The 15,695-nt window shown below is 37.3% G+C and overlaps 1 protein-coding gene and 1 long non-coding RNA gene across 3 annotated transcripts in view; both read right to left on the reverse strand.

Moving 5' to 3' along the window:
* Positions 1–418: 418 nt before the first annotated feature.
* gfra2b (GDNF family receptor alpha 2b) overlaps positions 419–15,695 on the reverse strand; it is a 140,853-nt gene continuing 125,576 nt past the window's right edge. The window contains exons 9-10 of one of the 2 annotated variants that reach the window (XM_008423127.3): positions 8,359–8,406; positions 419–6,983 (exon numbers count right to left, since the gene is read on the reverse strand). In XM_008423127.3, coding sequence (XP_008421349.1) covers positions 6,837–6,983; positions 8,359–8,406 — 195 coding nt within the window. In that variant the 3' untranslated portion in view covers positions 419–6,836. The remainder of the gene's footprint in view (positions 6,984–8,358; positions 8,407–15,695) is intronic. The other variant, XM_008423128.3, reaches the window with a different exon arrangement.
* On the reverse strand, positions 10,222–15,312 carry LOC145554048 (uncharacterized). Its single transcript, XR_014090086.1, has 4 exons — positions 11,031–15,312; positions 10,717–10,854; positions 10,509–10,608; positions 10,222–10,416 (listed from the first exon to the last, which is right to left on the reverse strand). It is a non-coding gene; the product is annotated as an uncharacterized LOC145554048 (long non-coding RNA).

Below are 15,695 nucleotides of genomic sequence, written 5' to 3' on the forward strand. Positions count from 1 at the left end.
AGAAACACACCCTAAAAAAGGGAAATAGAAAACTAAGAACACTTTAAAAACATTTTCTTCCTGATTGTAATACAAGGTTCAGCACTGTCAACACCTGCTGATTGTCACCTCTCTATATATAATACCTTGATTTGTTTGAGAAGGTAATCCTTAGTTCCCCAGAAAGCAAATTAGAAAAGAAGATGCTCCACTCTATTTTTAAAGCACTAGTTTTGAGTTTTTAAAGTAAATATCTTAAGTAGACTATAGATTATCTCTGTAGAATGGAACCACCCTGTAACCTGTTAGTGAGAGCAAAATCAAACAAAACAAAATCAGACATTAGTCTGAAACATTTTAAAGCAGTTTATGAGAGCGTTGTTCCCCAGTCTTCAGATCATTACTCTAGATGTAGTTTTTTATTTGAAAAATGGGGCTTTTTCCACTTAAACTTCTCTGAATAGAGGAAATTAGAATAGCAAAAATACAGCTGGAGAAAAAAATTAACTACAATATAGATTTAATGATAACCAACAAATTAACACACAATTACTGTGGATAACCTTTTCATCATATTTAACATGGTGAGGTCATCTTAAAGACTGCAATCTGCTACTGGGACTGTTTGAACACATATTTTATATCAATAATTATAAAGTGCAGACATGACAGCAGTCTTTGCTTTACTTTGGATGTTTTAATGTGAAGTTCTGTGTTATTATTTGCAATAACTTCTTTACCTATCAATTTTTTTTATTATGAGCTAGATGAAAAGTAAATAAATTCTTGGAAGCTAACAGTCGCTTTTGATCACTTTACACAACACAAACGCAAACTAAAAATATTTGCATCATTGAGATTCCATAACTGTTAATATGTCAGTAGATATTAACAGTCAGGAATGTAACTAAACAATGAGGCAGCTTTTGGTCCTGTTTTGTCCATTGGATTAGAAAAAGTGTTTCAATGCCATTTTCGGCAGTTGAGTCTGCTGGTATCAATTGGGCAAATTAGCAATAACTTCTCAGTCCACTCTAGTTCCATTAGAATGGAGTAGACTTTTGGATTTGGTGTCAAACTTGAAGATGATATGTCCTTTAGTCAAACATACATGGAGGCTTTCAGATTTTTGAATTGGGGTTCTGCTCAGAGGTTATTTCCAGTCAATGGTGCAAAAGTTAGTATCCTTATGTTGAACGTCTCTTAAAAACTCGAGCTAACAGTTAATGCGAGCAGAGTAAAACAAAATTGTTCTTCTCTCATGCAAAAGCAGCATGAATTCTGAAAATATCCCAGCATTTTATAAGAGAACCTAGACTACCACTTGTCTGAGATGCATATAAATTCTGAGAGCCTCTTCAGATTTTTCCGCCATTCTCCCCTTCAAAGCTACTACAGTCTCAGGGTTTTCCTTTGAAAGGATTTATCTTTGTATGTATCTTGCAATCTGAAAAACTGTCAGATTTTTTTGTGTTCCAGCAACCAGGACAAAAGAACTAAGGTGCAACTTAGAGGTGTTGGAGCTGTACCCAGGTGGGAGTCCGACTTTAAGAGGAAGTCCAGTTCACTCCAAATGCAATGTGAACTGGACCTGAGCAGCTCCTGGGAGAGATGCTTTAAGGAGCAGGCAGTGACAGTGATACCAGGGGGATAAGAATAGCTTATGGTGCCAACATAAAAATAAAGTAATGAAATCTATTCATATTGCCTTTAAAAAGTATTCACTCCATGTGATGTTTTACCTTTTTTTTTCTTTTACAACTCAGTTACGATTCACATTGTTTGGCTTTTTTGACAAAAAAATTACAAGAAAATCCATTTGCCAGAGAGAACTGATTGCTACAAAATCCATCCATCCATTTTCTTTTCACCCTTGTCCCTCAGTGGGGTCAGGAGGGGTGCTGGTGCCCATCTCCAGCTAACGTTCCGGGCGCGAGGCGGGGTATTGCTACAAAATAATAAGTACAAATATTTTGTATTTGCATCGGCTAAAAAAATAGCTTACCACCATCAACATGTGAATGTAGTGTCAGTGGTAAATGGCCAGTACTTGTACAGCATTTTATCAACTCTAGAGGAGCCTAAAGAGTTTCACACTGCAGTCAGTCATTCACACACTGATGGTGGTAAGTTGCTGGATAGTAGCCACTGTCAGTAGGATAGATGGACTGTCTTGCTCAACAACTGACACAGACAGTGCGGGAATTGAACCAGCAACCCCCCGATTGGAACTCCAACCACCATTGTCTCAAGTAGAGCTTAAGACTCCTCTGGACTGGGGAAAGTACTAAAAACATAGAGCTCATTTACCACTCACAAATATGTCAGATACAATAAGTGATTGCATAAATATTCACCCCTAAAGGTCAGTATTTAGTATTTGTATTTAGTAGATTCATCTCTCGCTGAAATCACAGAATGGAGTCAATATAGATAGGATTCAACCATCTGCAGTTTTACTTCATTTTTCCTTACAAAACTGTTCCAGCTCTGCCGGTTGGTGGGGATTGGTTCAAGTCCAGTCCCAAATTCACTATCAGAGTGTTGGTGTAGCTTCAGCTTTAGGTCTCGTCAGACCAAAAATCTTTCCACTTGGCCATGGAGTTTGCCTCTAAGCATATTCCTCAGTGTAGTCATGGTGACCTTGTTTCCTCTCTCACCAGTGTTCTTCTTTCACTGCCACTCTGGTTGTGAGGATGATCTGATTTACACATGGACCATATTCCTTTTGTTTCTTGAGGATGATTGTAACTAACGTCCCTGTAGTATACTTTTGAGAACACTCATTTTGAGAACTCTAGCACCAATTGACTGGATCGCTGTTGAATTTGGTCAGTAATTTCAAAAGGGTGAATATTTATGCAATCCTTTATTTTATGTTACAAAATTTTATTTAATTGTCCTTATTTTACAGAAATGCATTTTTACTTTACAATATTTTTTGTCAAAAAAGCTAATAAGTTGATCATAAATAAAAAGGGTATAGAACATCCCAGGCAGTGAATACTTTTCATGGCCGCTGTACATGTTTGACAGCTGCTTACAGGCCATCTTGTGCTGCCACAGCTGGAAGGAACCAGGCTGCAGTCTGTAGCAGTTTGTGGTCAGAAGAACAAACACTTTTCTATATTGTACTTTCAGCTTTCCTTATTTCAACAACTGGAAAACTTTGAAAATGAATTTTTATACATTTCCCTCCTTATGAAAATCACATAGAAATGCTGAGCTTAGAAATAACCAATCAATGTGAGATAAAAGCAGATCATTTTAGTCTAGACAACTTTCAAATTACCACTAGGGTTTTTTCAACTTTGTATGGGAACAATAAAGGTGAAAGTGAAAGAATCAGCCACCGATGACACTGCTTTGTCAGTCTTAGGGTACTTGATTGAGAAATGGACGATCACAAAACAACGTAGTTCAAAACATAGGAACTCACTTATCCTTATCACAAAACATGTGCTCAATATGTTTTGTTTTGTCAAGTAAAACATGTAACTGGGAACTAAACAACAGCTTTTTCCACTGTGGGTCACGAAATCTTACAAATAATAAATAATTTAAATTATTATTATGCACAAACATCACACCAAGTAGTTTAAGAAGAAATTCTGCTGGGGAATACTAGTGTGGATTACCCTGTCAGTTGCAACTGAAATTTTTTAAAAGATATGGCAAGACCAAAAAATGTTGTTCCTTAAATATTCAAGGATCACACGAGTTTTGTAGGATTATCAGTTGGTGAGAAAACAAATGGTTTGACTTTGATTCCTTTATAATGTGAAATATTAGCCCAGTGTATGGATAAAGGTAGGGGTGCACCGACAGCAGTTTTCTGGATGATTGCTGATAACTGATCTTTAAAAAGCCTGACCTGACCTGATTTTATTTGTTTGAAATGTTGCTAAATATAGCAATAAAGTTGCTGAGTTGCCAACATTGGGGTGAATATTGTTAACTGCAGACATGCAGACATGACCTGGTGGGCTGGTCTGTCAGTCAAAGCTCTCAGTGAAGAGCAGAAGAGGACAGTGACTGATTTTTAAACCTCTTCTGATGTAGATAAGATTGGTTGATCACTGATCTCCCAAAATTAAGGAGATAAATGGCACCATTTATCGGTGCCATTAATCGGCACCGATAAATGGGCTGGTCGGTAGATCGGTGCACCCCTAGATAAAAGCAATATCAAGCTTTGGTCACGATACAAAATGTAGGTTTATTAATTCATCAAAATTCCCTCTTTGGAGATCATTCCAATGTCTTCCTAATTTAACAGCAGTGTGTTTAGCTGAGACTTCCACCCTGGAAAAGTGTCACTTCACTCAGAACCATCTTTACTTTTAGGTAATAAAAAACAGTGAAGTAAGGCAACACCATAACAACAGAAACTGATCCCTCTCTGAAGGAGGGAACGGCCACCATGACACTGAGCTGATGACCAGTCTGTAGCTTCTACAAAACATAAAAAATACTCCATACAGAGGCCAGAGGTAAAGTACACACTCACAAACATACACATTGAACAGTTTTATGGAAATATGACAAAGACAAGAAATGTTCAAAATACCCAAAGACATGTTGACTGAACAAAGCTGATCACAGAAATTTGAAGAATCTCACCTTATTGGTTGCTGTGAAGCATCAACCCAACTGTGTTTATTCACTCAACACTGTGAACAGCTGAGGCAATCTGACAGGAAGCTCTGACACAGTCAGGAAGGTTTTCTTTCATCATCAGCCTGTTATTATTACTTTGTGTGTCAGCTTCTCAGGATTTAATGGCATATGAAACAAACAAACAGGAACTGGTGTCAGATAGTGTTTTTAGTTGTGGAGTTTTTCAAAGGTATGGATGTGTATCAACGCAAGATAAGATAAAATATTCCTTTATTAATCCCACAGTGGGGAAACTTTTCAGTCTAGTGTTTTGCTCATCATAGGATAAAACCCCCGCATCATTTATTAAAGGAAACGTAAGTTGCTTGCTTTGCGTTGCACTTGTCCGCTTTGCAACAGTCCATCTCAGATGAGTTTGGGCCAGAAGAGCCGGCAGCGTTTATTGTGAAAAACCACAATCAAGTTTTTCTGTTTGCACATTAAACATCTTGTCTTTGTAGTGAATTCAAATGAATATAGGTTGAAATGATTTGAATTGGGTTTGTATAAATGATGCACCAGGTCCTCTCATTCAGTGTTTAACTTTCAGTGTCTCTCCCAGACTATGCTGTTGGCTGAAACTCTATTTGGACTAACTGTATGCGCTCTATCTCATCCTATTGACTCAGAACTTATCTGCTTAGCTGTGTTTCTCTCCTAGATGAAGCCACTCATGGATTCTTTACTGCTATTAACTATTTACTTTCTTTAACATACAAAGTACTCCAGGATCAGTGTGTCTGTGTTCTTTGTGCCCCCAGTCGGTTTCATCCTGCTCTCAGTAAAAGTAGTCAGTCCTGCTTTTGCTCTCTGTCCTGTGCTGTCTTTTATGAGTCTCTCTTTGCACATCTCTCCAATTGCAAATCATGGATCTCCTCAGCTGATTTCTCAACACAATTGATAAAATTTTCTCGACAAGAAGCCTGGGCACAAAAGAGCCCTCTAGCCTCATTGCTTGAATGGTTTGATTAAACGCTTTTTGTTTGCAAAGTGTTTAAAGATGACGTCTGTTTGAGAACTGGTGCAGGTGAAGCGACTGTACCACAGAACCCAGTGTAAAACATATGAACTGTTTGCTTTTAAAAATAAATGTGTGTACTTGGTTAAAACACTATTTAGCCATCAACTTAAAGTAATATTTTCAAAGACATTTGACTTTAAAGCACTCTGAAACAGAATTTTTTCATTATGTAGTTAAATTTTCCTAGAAAAGAATCAATTAACTGCTGTAAATGAAAGTTGAATTTAGACCATTTTTAAGCTGTGCATACGCATCATGTTTCAGTTTGTTTGTCATCTGATTAAAGTTCCACCTGTTCCTTCATTTATTTGCCTCCATGCACAGATGTGTCAACAATCATCACAGACATTCACACTGACCTACAAACACACACACACACGCACACACAAAGTTGAACACTGAGGTGAAGCATACACTCATTCACTGGACTTTTTACTTTTCATTTTCCACAGTGAATGAAATTTGTACAAGATGTAGACCACAAAATGAAGATAAAGACCCACAAATAGCACACTGGTGTACAGCATGAGTGTTTGTGTCCATGTGGGAACCCTGTTTACCCGCTAAGTAGGTCTAAGGGGAAAATGACAGGATAAATGTAGGTGGGCTTGTGTGATGTTTGTATGTTGTGTAGATTTGTTGCCACTAGGGAGGTCTGAGGGAGGATAAATTGAGTTGACAAACCTCATGGAAGGATCTGTCCCAGCTGTCCTTCCCTGTCGTTTCTTTCTCCTCTCTCTGAAGCTGCCAACTCTAACACTTCTGATCAAATTGTGTGTGAGTGTGTGTGCACACAGTCATGTGCTCGCTTCCAGTGTTTGTCGGCCCAGCTGTCTCAGATCCAGACGGGCCTGGGGGAGTGAGTCCGAGCACAGAGAGCACACACACCGTGAAGACTCAGAGCATTGAAAGTGAAGTCACTGTGAACCAGAGTCCCAAGAGTCTCTTATTTGTGTTTCTGATTCCTCTTTTTAATCACATACAACACGCGAAAGTGCAGCTGCTTCCGTTCTCCCTCCCATGGCCGGTGTGTGACTGTGTTGTGCAGAAGGACCGCTCATCTGGACCGGCTCCAGACACTCATCAAAAAAAGGCCGTAGTGGATGCTTCGACATCTGTTGCTTGACATTTAGGATTGTGTGTATGTGGTTATGTCTGGATGTGTGTGAGTTCAAATTTATGACATGAAGTGTAGAAGTGCTGGCAGAATGGACACACAAACAGTCACAGAAATGTGTTGGAGTAGAGGCGCTGATTGCTGGCTGCTGCTGCTTTTAGGTCCCACCGATTCCTGAGAGTCTATTGACCCCTGGGCTAACAAAGTCTGAGCAGAGAGAGAAGAAAAAAAGAAGTGTTAGAGGGAAAAATGCCTTTTGCAGGTCTGCTCCTTCCTGGTGATCAAACAGAAAATTCCAAAAACCAGATGCTATTTTGTTCAAAATTTGTCCTAAAGTTCAGGTTAGCCTTTTTTTTTTTTTTTTTTGCTTAGCATTCATTTTCTTTTAAGTAGAGGAAAACAATTAATATTCATTGAGTTTTGATTTGTTTTGTTCTGCTGTGAATTAGCTGGAAGCTTTTAGCATAATATACAAAATCTGCTTTGGAAAGATGATTACTGGCGCAGAGTCACTTTTTCCGTCACCAGCATTAGTTTATTCTGATGTGACTCGTCTCGCTTACCCACATAAATAACTGCATAGTCCATAGAAGCAGGTAAGATTGTAATTGTTTATTCTGGCTGCTAACACTAGATTCCTGGGAATGCTAAAACTCTGCTCTTGCTAACACAGCTGTTCATGCCACAATCGACCATAGCATGCTCCAAGAACTATTTGTGTGTACATGGAGGGGTTGCTAACTGGCACCACAGTCAATATATTTTTGTTGTTGTTAGCTGAGCAGCTAATTCCAGATCTGACACCACAACGCCACATGACTGTCCACCATGTTGTGACTCTATACACGTTTTTCCCAGGCATCTTGGTAGTCAATCAATCTTCTGCTATGACGGCTTGTTAACACATTAACAGAATCAATTATCAGATGTTATAGAATTCTAATTTAGCAAAAGTTTTTTGAAACATTGTTCTATTAAAGAAATTATTTTGCTTTGCAGTATAAGCTGATTGTTTGAACAATTAGTAAATGATGTGTTTGTTGGCTTTTAGAGCTAATTTCACCTTATTCCCAATTCCTCATATAACACCTGGTTCCTAAATATACACATTCCAACTGCATTGTTATTTTATTAATTACTAATTTTTCAGTTTTATTCATCCATCCATCCATCCATCCATTTTCTTACACCCTTATCCCATTGTGGTTGGGAGGAGTGCTGATGCCTAAATCCAGCCTCCAGTGAGGCGGGGTCACCCTGGACTCGGGGGTCACCCTGGACTCGGGGGTCACCCTGGACCCCGCCTCTGAACAGTCCATCACAGTTCAGTTTTATTCTTAAAAATCAATTATATTTAATTTGTAAATCTAAGGGTAGCTTAAAAAAATAAATAGAACATATTTGAAAGCAAGCTGTCAAAATGAGCAGACAGCTCATGATATATTTATAAAAATTAGCAATCAGCACTGACTGTGTGTGAGCAGAGACTAATAAAGTGCGTTCTTAATTTATGCAGTATCATAAACCATGTTTGATCCATAATTATGTGTTATCAGACTGAGGGGATGAATCAGCGACTCACATCCTCACACCTGTAGTCTTCAGACGGTATGCACTTCTGACCTCCATCCTGAAAAGCATCAGAACACACAGACACACTGACTGTCCATCCAGGTCTATCAGAGACTAGCATGAAGTTCATCTGCATGACTGTCTTTGGTGAGAATGACCAAAGACAGTGAGAATGACCAAAGACAGTGAGAATGACCAAAGACAGTGAGAATGACCAAAGACGGTGAGAATGACCAAAGACAGTGAGAATGACCAAAGACAGTGAGAATGACCAAAGACAGTGAGAATGACCAAAGACAGTGAGAATGACCAAAGACAGTCATGTTTCTTATATTCCTTGTAACATTTCTCTTTTTCTTTTCATCAACTTATTTTATTATCGTTTTGTACAGCACTTTGGTGCCGTATAAAACCTGTTTTTTAAAATGCTACACAAATAAATTTGACTTTGACATGTTTAAATCATATTTACTTTAAAAGAATGTTTTTTTTAACAATACAATTGTTAATTCATGCTTTTTTCTTTTTTTACTCTCAGAATACTTAACATTACCTTTTCATGTTGTAAGTCCCAGCTAATGAACTGTACTCTTTTAACCTTTTCTCTTGTTACAAATCCTGAACCTCTGTTTACACAACACTGCTCTTCCTGAAACTGAGTTTCAACTATCCGATGGTCCTTCTTCTCCAGAACCCCAGACTAGACCTCACCAGATAGGCTTCAGAGTGTGATCCCGCTGTAGTTAGAACATGCTCGTTTTGATTAGAGGGACCTTGGAGCGAGCCTACGGCTATGTATGCATGGGCCATCCACTTGCTTCCTTTGGCTTGGAACTCTTAATAACAGATGATGAGAACTCTGTACAATTATAACAGGATTCCCTGCTCCACAGGCTTGGAATGCTAAATATTTAATTTTATTAGTCAACAATGTAGGAGAATATAGCTTCATTCTAAATATTAACAGAAGCTAGAAGAAATAGTAGAGTTGTGTAAGTCTCACATTGTGCACAGCAGTGTAAACAACAGCAGCAGGCATGCTGCATCCAACCATGAAACATATCAGGAGCGTTTAAGTCAGAATGAGATGGTGGAGCTATGAGGGTCTGTGGAGCATCATGCACAGCAGTGGGCACAGCCACACACTCATCATAAGGCCTGTGTATCAGTGGGTCACAACACTGATGTGTTGAATCAGAAACAGATCAGATGCTCTTTATGGTAGCACATACTTGATCCTAGCTTAATATCAAAACAGTTTCTGCACGATGATGACAAATAGTTAAGCACACTGTTTTATCAGGCCGCCTGACCTTAACTGTTCTGGTGAAATTATTAACAGTGATTCTTATTGTTGTAAATTTAAACATGTCATTTTATTTTATATTCATGGGATGATGCCCAGAGAAAAGAGGACAGAAGAAAAAATGACAGAACTTCAGGAAAGATGAGGAATCAGGTGAAAAGGTGGGAAAAAAAATGGTTTGGATGATAAGTAAATTTTTTTCTAAGTAGTTTTTTTCCTCCTGAGTGAGTATCAGTGTTTCTTCCCAGGTGAAAAAAAAGTATACTTTAGTATACTAAATTTTAACATATTTTAGTATACTTTAATCGATGTACTTAAACTGTACTATTTTGGAACAACTAATTTTGTGCTTAGTATACTTTAGTAGTATTTAAATAGTATTTAAATTACACTTAATTTTTATTTTTGATTTCCTGCTATTGATAATAAACTACAATTTTAATTACTCGTGAAAGTCTTTATTCCTACGTACATATTTTGTACATGACATGCATAACTACACTACAGTACTTACATTGTTCTAGGCTAAAATTACATGGAAAGATTAATTACACAAGATGCCCAAGGTAATTCGAATATTTTGTTTTATTACCGACATTTTAAAATTGTCCAATTTTACTCACAACTTAAATGAACTTTACATAAATTATCAGTTTACAGATCAAAAGTGAACACATGAACATGAAATTTTAAGTGTGACAGTAAAACATGACAGTGAGGATCAACGACGGAACATTCCCGTTCACTGCACCTTACCGAAACCTACAAAAAAGAACAATAGAGCAATTAAACAGAGAAAGCATTTGTATTTTTAAAGAAGACAGAAAAATGCCAAATAAAAAAATAATACTTACAATTTTAAGACGTTGTGGACTCGCCATGTATGTGACATCATAAGAACTGATGATTGGGACCAGATGCCTGGGGTGGAAAAACATTTTTGGGTGTCTTTGTCTGTATATGTTAGAAGTAGAAAAAATAAGTCAGCAATGTCATAGAATCAGTTGATGTTGGCATTAACTATGAAGCTATTTTAAGTGTGGACTTAAGGAGACAAACTACCTTAAAATCTTTCCATCCATGTTCTGAACACACTGATCCTTGCAGGGTGGTGAGGGGGGCTGGTGGTGCCCATCTCCTGCAGCCATCAGATGAGAAGCAGGGTTCACCCTGGACAGGTCACCAGTCCATCACAGGGCCCTGAAAATCAACAACAAATAAAAAAAAGAAACATAAATGTTAGATAAACAAGAAGAGAAAAAATTATTTCCAGTTACCTTTAAATCAAATCATGTTTATTAAGCACTTAGTGTTGGTAACAACAGGTTTTGTTGTTGAAAATGTAGCTAGCTCCTCATTGAAAAAAACAAACTTACATCATGAAGACGATGTGAAGGTTCATCCTCAGAGCTGGTTGGTGACCTGGTGGAGTCAGAGCCTCTTCTGAGACAGAAAGTCTTTAGGTTTTCTAACACCTGATTTCTCTGGCTTCCTCTTTCATCTTCATTTGCTTAGTTAGACTGCAAACATATGTTGAAGATAAAAACATTGATGAACGAGTTAGAACAACAACCTCACAATATCAAAGTATCTTTGTCTTATAAACCAGGTTAGTTTATGAAGTCGCAACAAACAACCTCCATGCAGTTCTAACATGAAGCTGAATGATTGCTATAGTAATAATCAAACAAGTCACAATACAATTGATAAAATAATTATTTAAGAAACAAACGTAAGTTATATATCTTTACTGCACTGTTTATAATTAAATGAATATAATTAATAAGCAAACTTACCACCAGCTAGCAACACTTAGCAGCCTTCGCCCCTCGGGGCTCCTTTTGTGACACACATTTCATTTCTATCGGTTGTTGTCCCGTTGTGTTGTTGTCTAACTCGGACTATGACGTCACCAGCTTGAATTTACCAAAATTAGTAACTATTGTCAAGGCCCTCTCTACTTATAAGGCAATATTATGCGAGTAGAAATGGCGAATTTGAACAGCGTCTGTTATCTTCCCTGCGTTCAAGTTTTTTCTTCTCTTTGTGGCGTTTTTTAAATAAATGAAAGTGTGCAATACCGCCACCATCTGGTCTGGAGTGTGAACTGGAGCTAATGCCGTTGATTATAAGGTTTTACATCACACATCTGAAAATTGATTGGGTACTTTCTTAAAAATTACATCATGATTATCATTTTTTTATTGTATGCAATTTTAATAAATAGTAATTAATGCACTTAAAATTCATACATATTCATTCATATTTTGTTCACTTAAAGTTTACTTTTATTTACTATATTAAAAGTGTATTTTGGTACAATTATGTTTAAGTGTGTTTAAAGTTCTAATTTCAAAATTGGTACAAGTGTATTTTTAGTATACGTCAGATATACGTATAGGTAGTACACTTAATAATTAGTATACTCAAAGTGTACTTTTACAAATTTAAGTATGAAGTATACTAAAGTATACTTTTTTTCACCTGGGTTCCTCAGTCATGAGATTTTTTTCAGGTGAATGTGAGCACAAGGAGAAAAATACCAGCACTCACCATGTTTTTAAAACAAGGACTTCTATTTGCAGTCACTTCTAAAGCTTCAAGTTGAAAACGTAAGAACTTTTCAGAAAAGTGCTGGTGTGATTACTCGTCCTGTTCATGCCGGGCTGCAGACTATGACAGGCCAGATATGACAACAGAAAAGCCATTAACTGGTTGACATTTTTTGCATTGTTTTAATTTTTTTCATTAGATAAGGTCTTTGACGGTATTTAGTGCTGGTAATTGAGAATTCAGGGATGGCATAAAACTTTCTCCTGTTCAGTGTTTCTGCTTTTCTCTGCTATGCCTCCAACCAGCCGAGGTCCAGATTGGCTTTGTGGCTGGAGCTTTCCCAAACCAGCACTGAGTTCATGCAAACCAGGCACACAGACACAGCCCTCAGTTTTCATGGTTAAAGAAACTTCAAGTGAAAGAAAACACAATATATCAATATATTATTTCCATAATGAGGCCCCAAAGATATAAGAGGAGATATCAGCAGTCCACTTCATTGTATTTTATTTCTATAGCGCCAATTCACAGCAAATGTCTTTACACTTTACAAAAAAGTGATTTCAATTCAATCACACAGACATTCCAACTGATTCCACATATCAAACAGTGCAGTAAACTGCATTCAGCTCAGTTTATTGAGTTTAATGCAGGAAGAAACCTGCAGCAGAACCAGAACTGGGTTCAGTATGAGGGGTTATCCTTCATGACTGACTGGGTGTTAAAAAAAATCATTTTCATATTTACATTTATCTGTTAACAATTCTTTTCTACTCATAAAATAAACAGGGTTATCTTTTATAAAAACATATTACTGTATTGTAGTATTCTTTGTAAATGGGACTAGTGCCATAATACCACATGGCTGACAAGGTTGTAGAGCTGCATCTTGGTGATGTCAGCTGAAGGCAGGTAAAAACAATCAAAACAAACTTTATGCAGGACCAGCCTCTGGCACCTCTGTGCTCCATGATGTCAGCAGGCTGGACAGAAAAGGAAACACTATCGACCCGGAGGCAGGGCTGGATTTAGACGAGCAAATCAAGAACAGACTATGAGCTATGAGCTGTGGGACAGAGACACACACATCTCAGCTCCTGCCCACCAAAACACAACACAGAGACAAAACACACAGTCAGCTGTGCTGCTAGCTTCATTACATCCAAAAACTCTTCACAGATTTTTTTTATGTTTAACGGTGAATGTAAAATGAAGAATATAATTTGGTATTTTATGAATCAATTCTGACAGAATCGCAGATGCACAAAGCTATCAGCTAAATGATGGGAAACCCAATTCTAGAATCAGATCTGCTCCAAAAACAAGCAGATCTCTCTGTTCTGATGCATTTTGATCCTGTTTAAATGAAGCATCTTCCACGCATTCAGGAGAAACCCCAGAAATATCTATATTTATGTAAATCACAGTCAAAGCAAATAATTCCTCATTTTCCAGAACCAGAATGTTTCCACTTTACAGGGGAAAGAAACATTTGAAAAAGGCTTGCAGTAGTTTGGATGCAACAGTCCAAAAATAAAAAAGCAACATTTTGTAATATGGGTCAGGAAACCGATAAGGTCTTCAAGTGAGTCTGTCTGATGTTTTTACAATATTTATCATTTTTCATTCCTGATACATTGTTAAGAAATGTTTTTGGTGTCTTTGTAAAATTCAGAATACAAAGTTTATGACTGTCGAAAGCTCTAAGAGGCGCCTTGCATGCAGAACACAGTTCTTGTGTTGAGTGTTTAGTGGGTGTCTCTATATGTGGAGACACAGACCAGCTGCATGTCATGTGACGTCAACCAGGAAGTTAGATTGAGAGTCAGAATTCCAAGGTTTTGCCCACTAGATTGGAGGAAGTAGAGCCTTAATGTAGACAAACTGGTTTGATAAAGGAGTGACTGATATCAAATAATACTATTAATGTTACTCATAATCTTGACCATATTCAAATACTAACCAGTAGGCATCATCGTTTCACTGGCTGCTGAAAAGCCCTTCAACTGGATATATATGTATATATGTAAGGTAATTTTATTTATATAGCACATGTTCAGCAACAAGGCAATTCAAAGTGCTTGTTCAAAGTTCTTTAAAGATTTGGGTTAGAGAAATTTTTATAAACTGTGTAAAGTTTCTTTATAAAAAGCCCACAGCATCCGTTTTGATAAATGGCCGTTGGTCTGCAGCTTTTGGACTGATGAGGGGGTCGGTGCAGGGAGGTCCTCTCTCCCTGCTGACTTTCTCCTTGGCTATAGAACCACTTGCAGTTGCAATTAGACAAAGTCATAATATTAAAGGCATATTAATAGGGACAAAACAACATAAAATATGATAATATTCTTTTGACTTTGACAGACCCTCTAGAGTATGTACTGGCTTCAATTGACTGTATCAACAAATTTGGTAAAATATCTGATTATACGGTAAATTACAGAAATTGAGAAATGTCTTTAAGTGCCTGTGAGCAGAGAAAACCAGCATTCATCAAACCATTTCGATGGGCTCCTACACGATTAAACTATCTAGGAATATGCATTAGCACTAAAATTAGTCAACTGTATCCTGAAAAGTGTTATTTACTTGAAAGAACAATTCTTTCAAGTAAATGTGGAAAAGTTGTGTCAAGATTCTACACTGAGTTACAAGCCCTAAGGAAAGAGAAAGGAGAATTTCAGATTAACCTGGAGCACAACGCTTGAAACCTAAATTGCTTCTGAAGCATGGGATCACATTTTTATGCTGCTTTCTAGTATCTCAATATGTAACCGATATGAGAAAATGCAATATAATATTTTACATAATATATCTTCCTATATACAGCAAACACAACAGGAAGCTGTCCCAAATGGAAACCAGCCACAGGGACTACATTTCATTGCTTATGGTAATGTAAAATCATAGAGGCATTCTGGCAGAAGTTAGCTAACACTTAGCAAACACTTCAGACAGCAGCAGCTGATCCAGAACGCTGCTGCTGGAGATCTGACTAAAACCAGGAGGATAGAGAACATCAGCCAGTTACAGTCCTTCACTGAGAGAATAGACTCTAAAATACTGTTAGTTTATAAATCACTGAAGAGTTATTATTATTATTATTATTATTATTATTATTATTATTATTATTATTATTATTATTATTATTATTATTATTATTATTATTATCAGAGAACAAATATAAATGAGCAGAAAATAAAAATTAATACATCTTTGAGTTTGAATAAACGTAAGCATGTCAAAGACACTTTCCTTATTATATTTTTAGCCAGATGGTGAAAACATCCATGCTTTGATATTTGGAAAATGATGCTGCTGCAGAACAGAACCTCCTCTGTAAAGAGAGCTGTCTGGGTTTAGCTACGTATCCGAGTTGATTCTGATGAGTCAGCTGGTTAGTTAGCTCCACCTTCAGGGTTTCTCATCCAGCCACTGGTGTATCCAGGCAACAGTAGGAATAGTTGTCTTCATTACTGACAGACATTAAT

The sequence above is a fragment of the Poecilia reticulata genome, chromosome 12, assembly GCF_904066995.2.
Source record: "Poecilia reticulata chromosome 12, P_reticulata-male-v2, whole genome shotgun sequence".
NCBI lineage: Eukaryota > Metazoa > Chordata > Actinopteri > Cyprinodontiformes > Poeciliidae > Poecilia > Poecilia reticulata.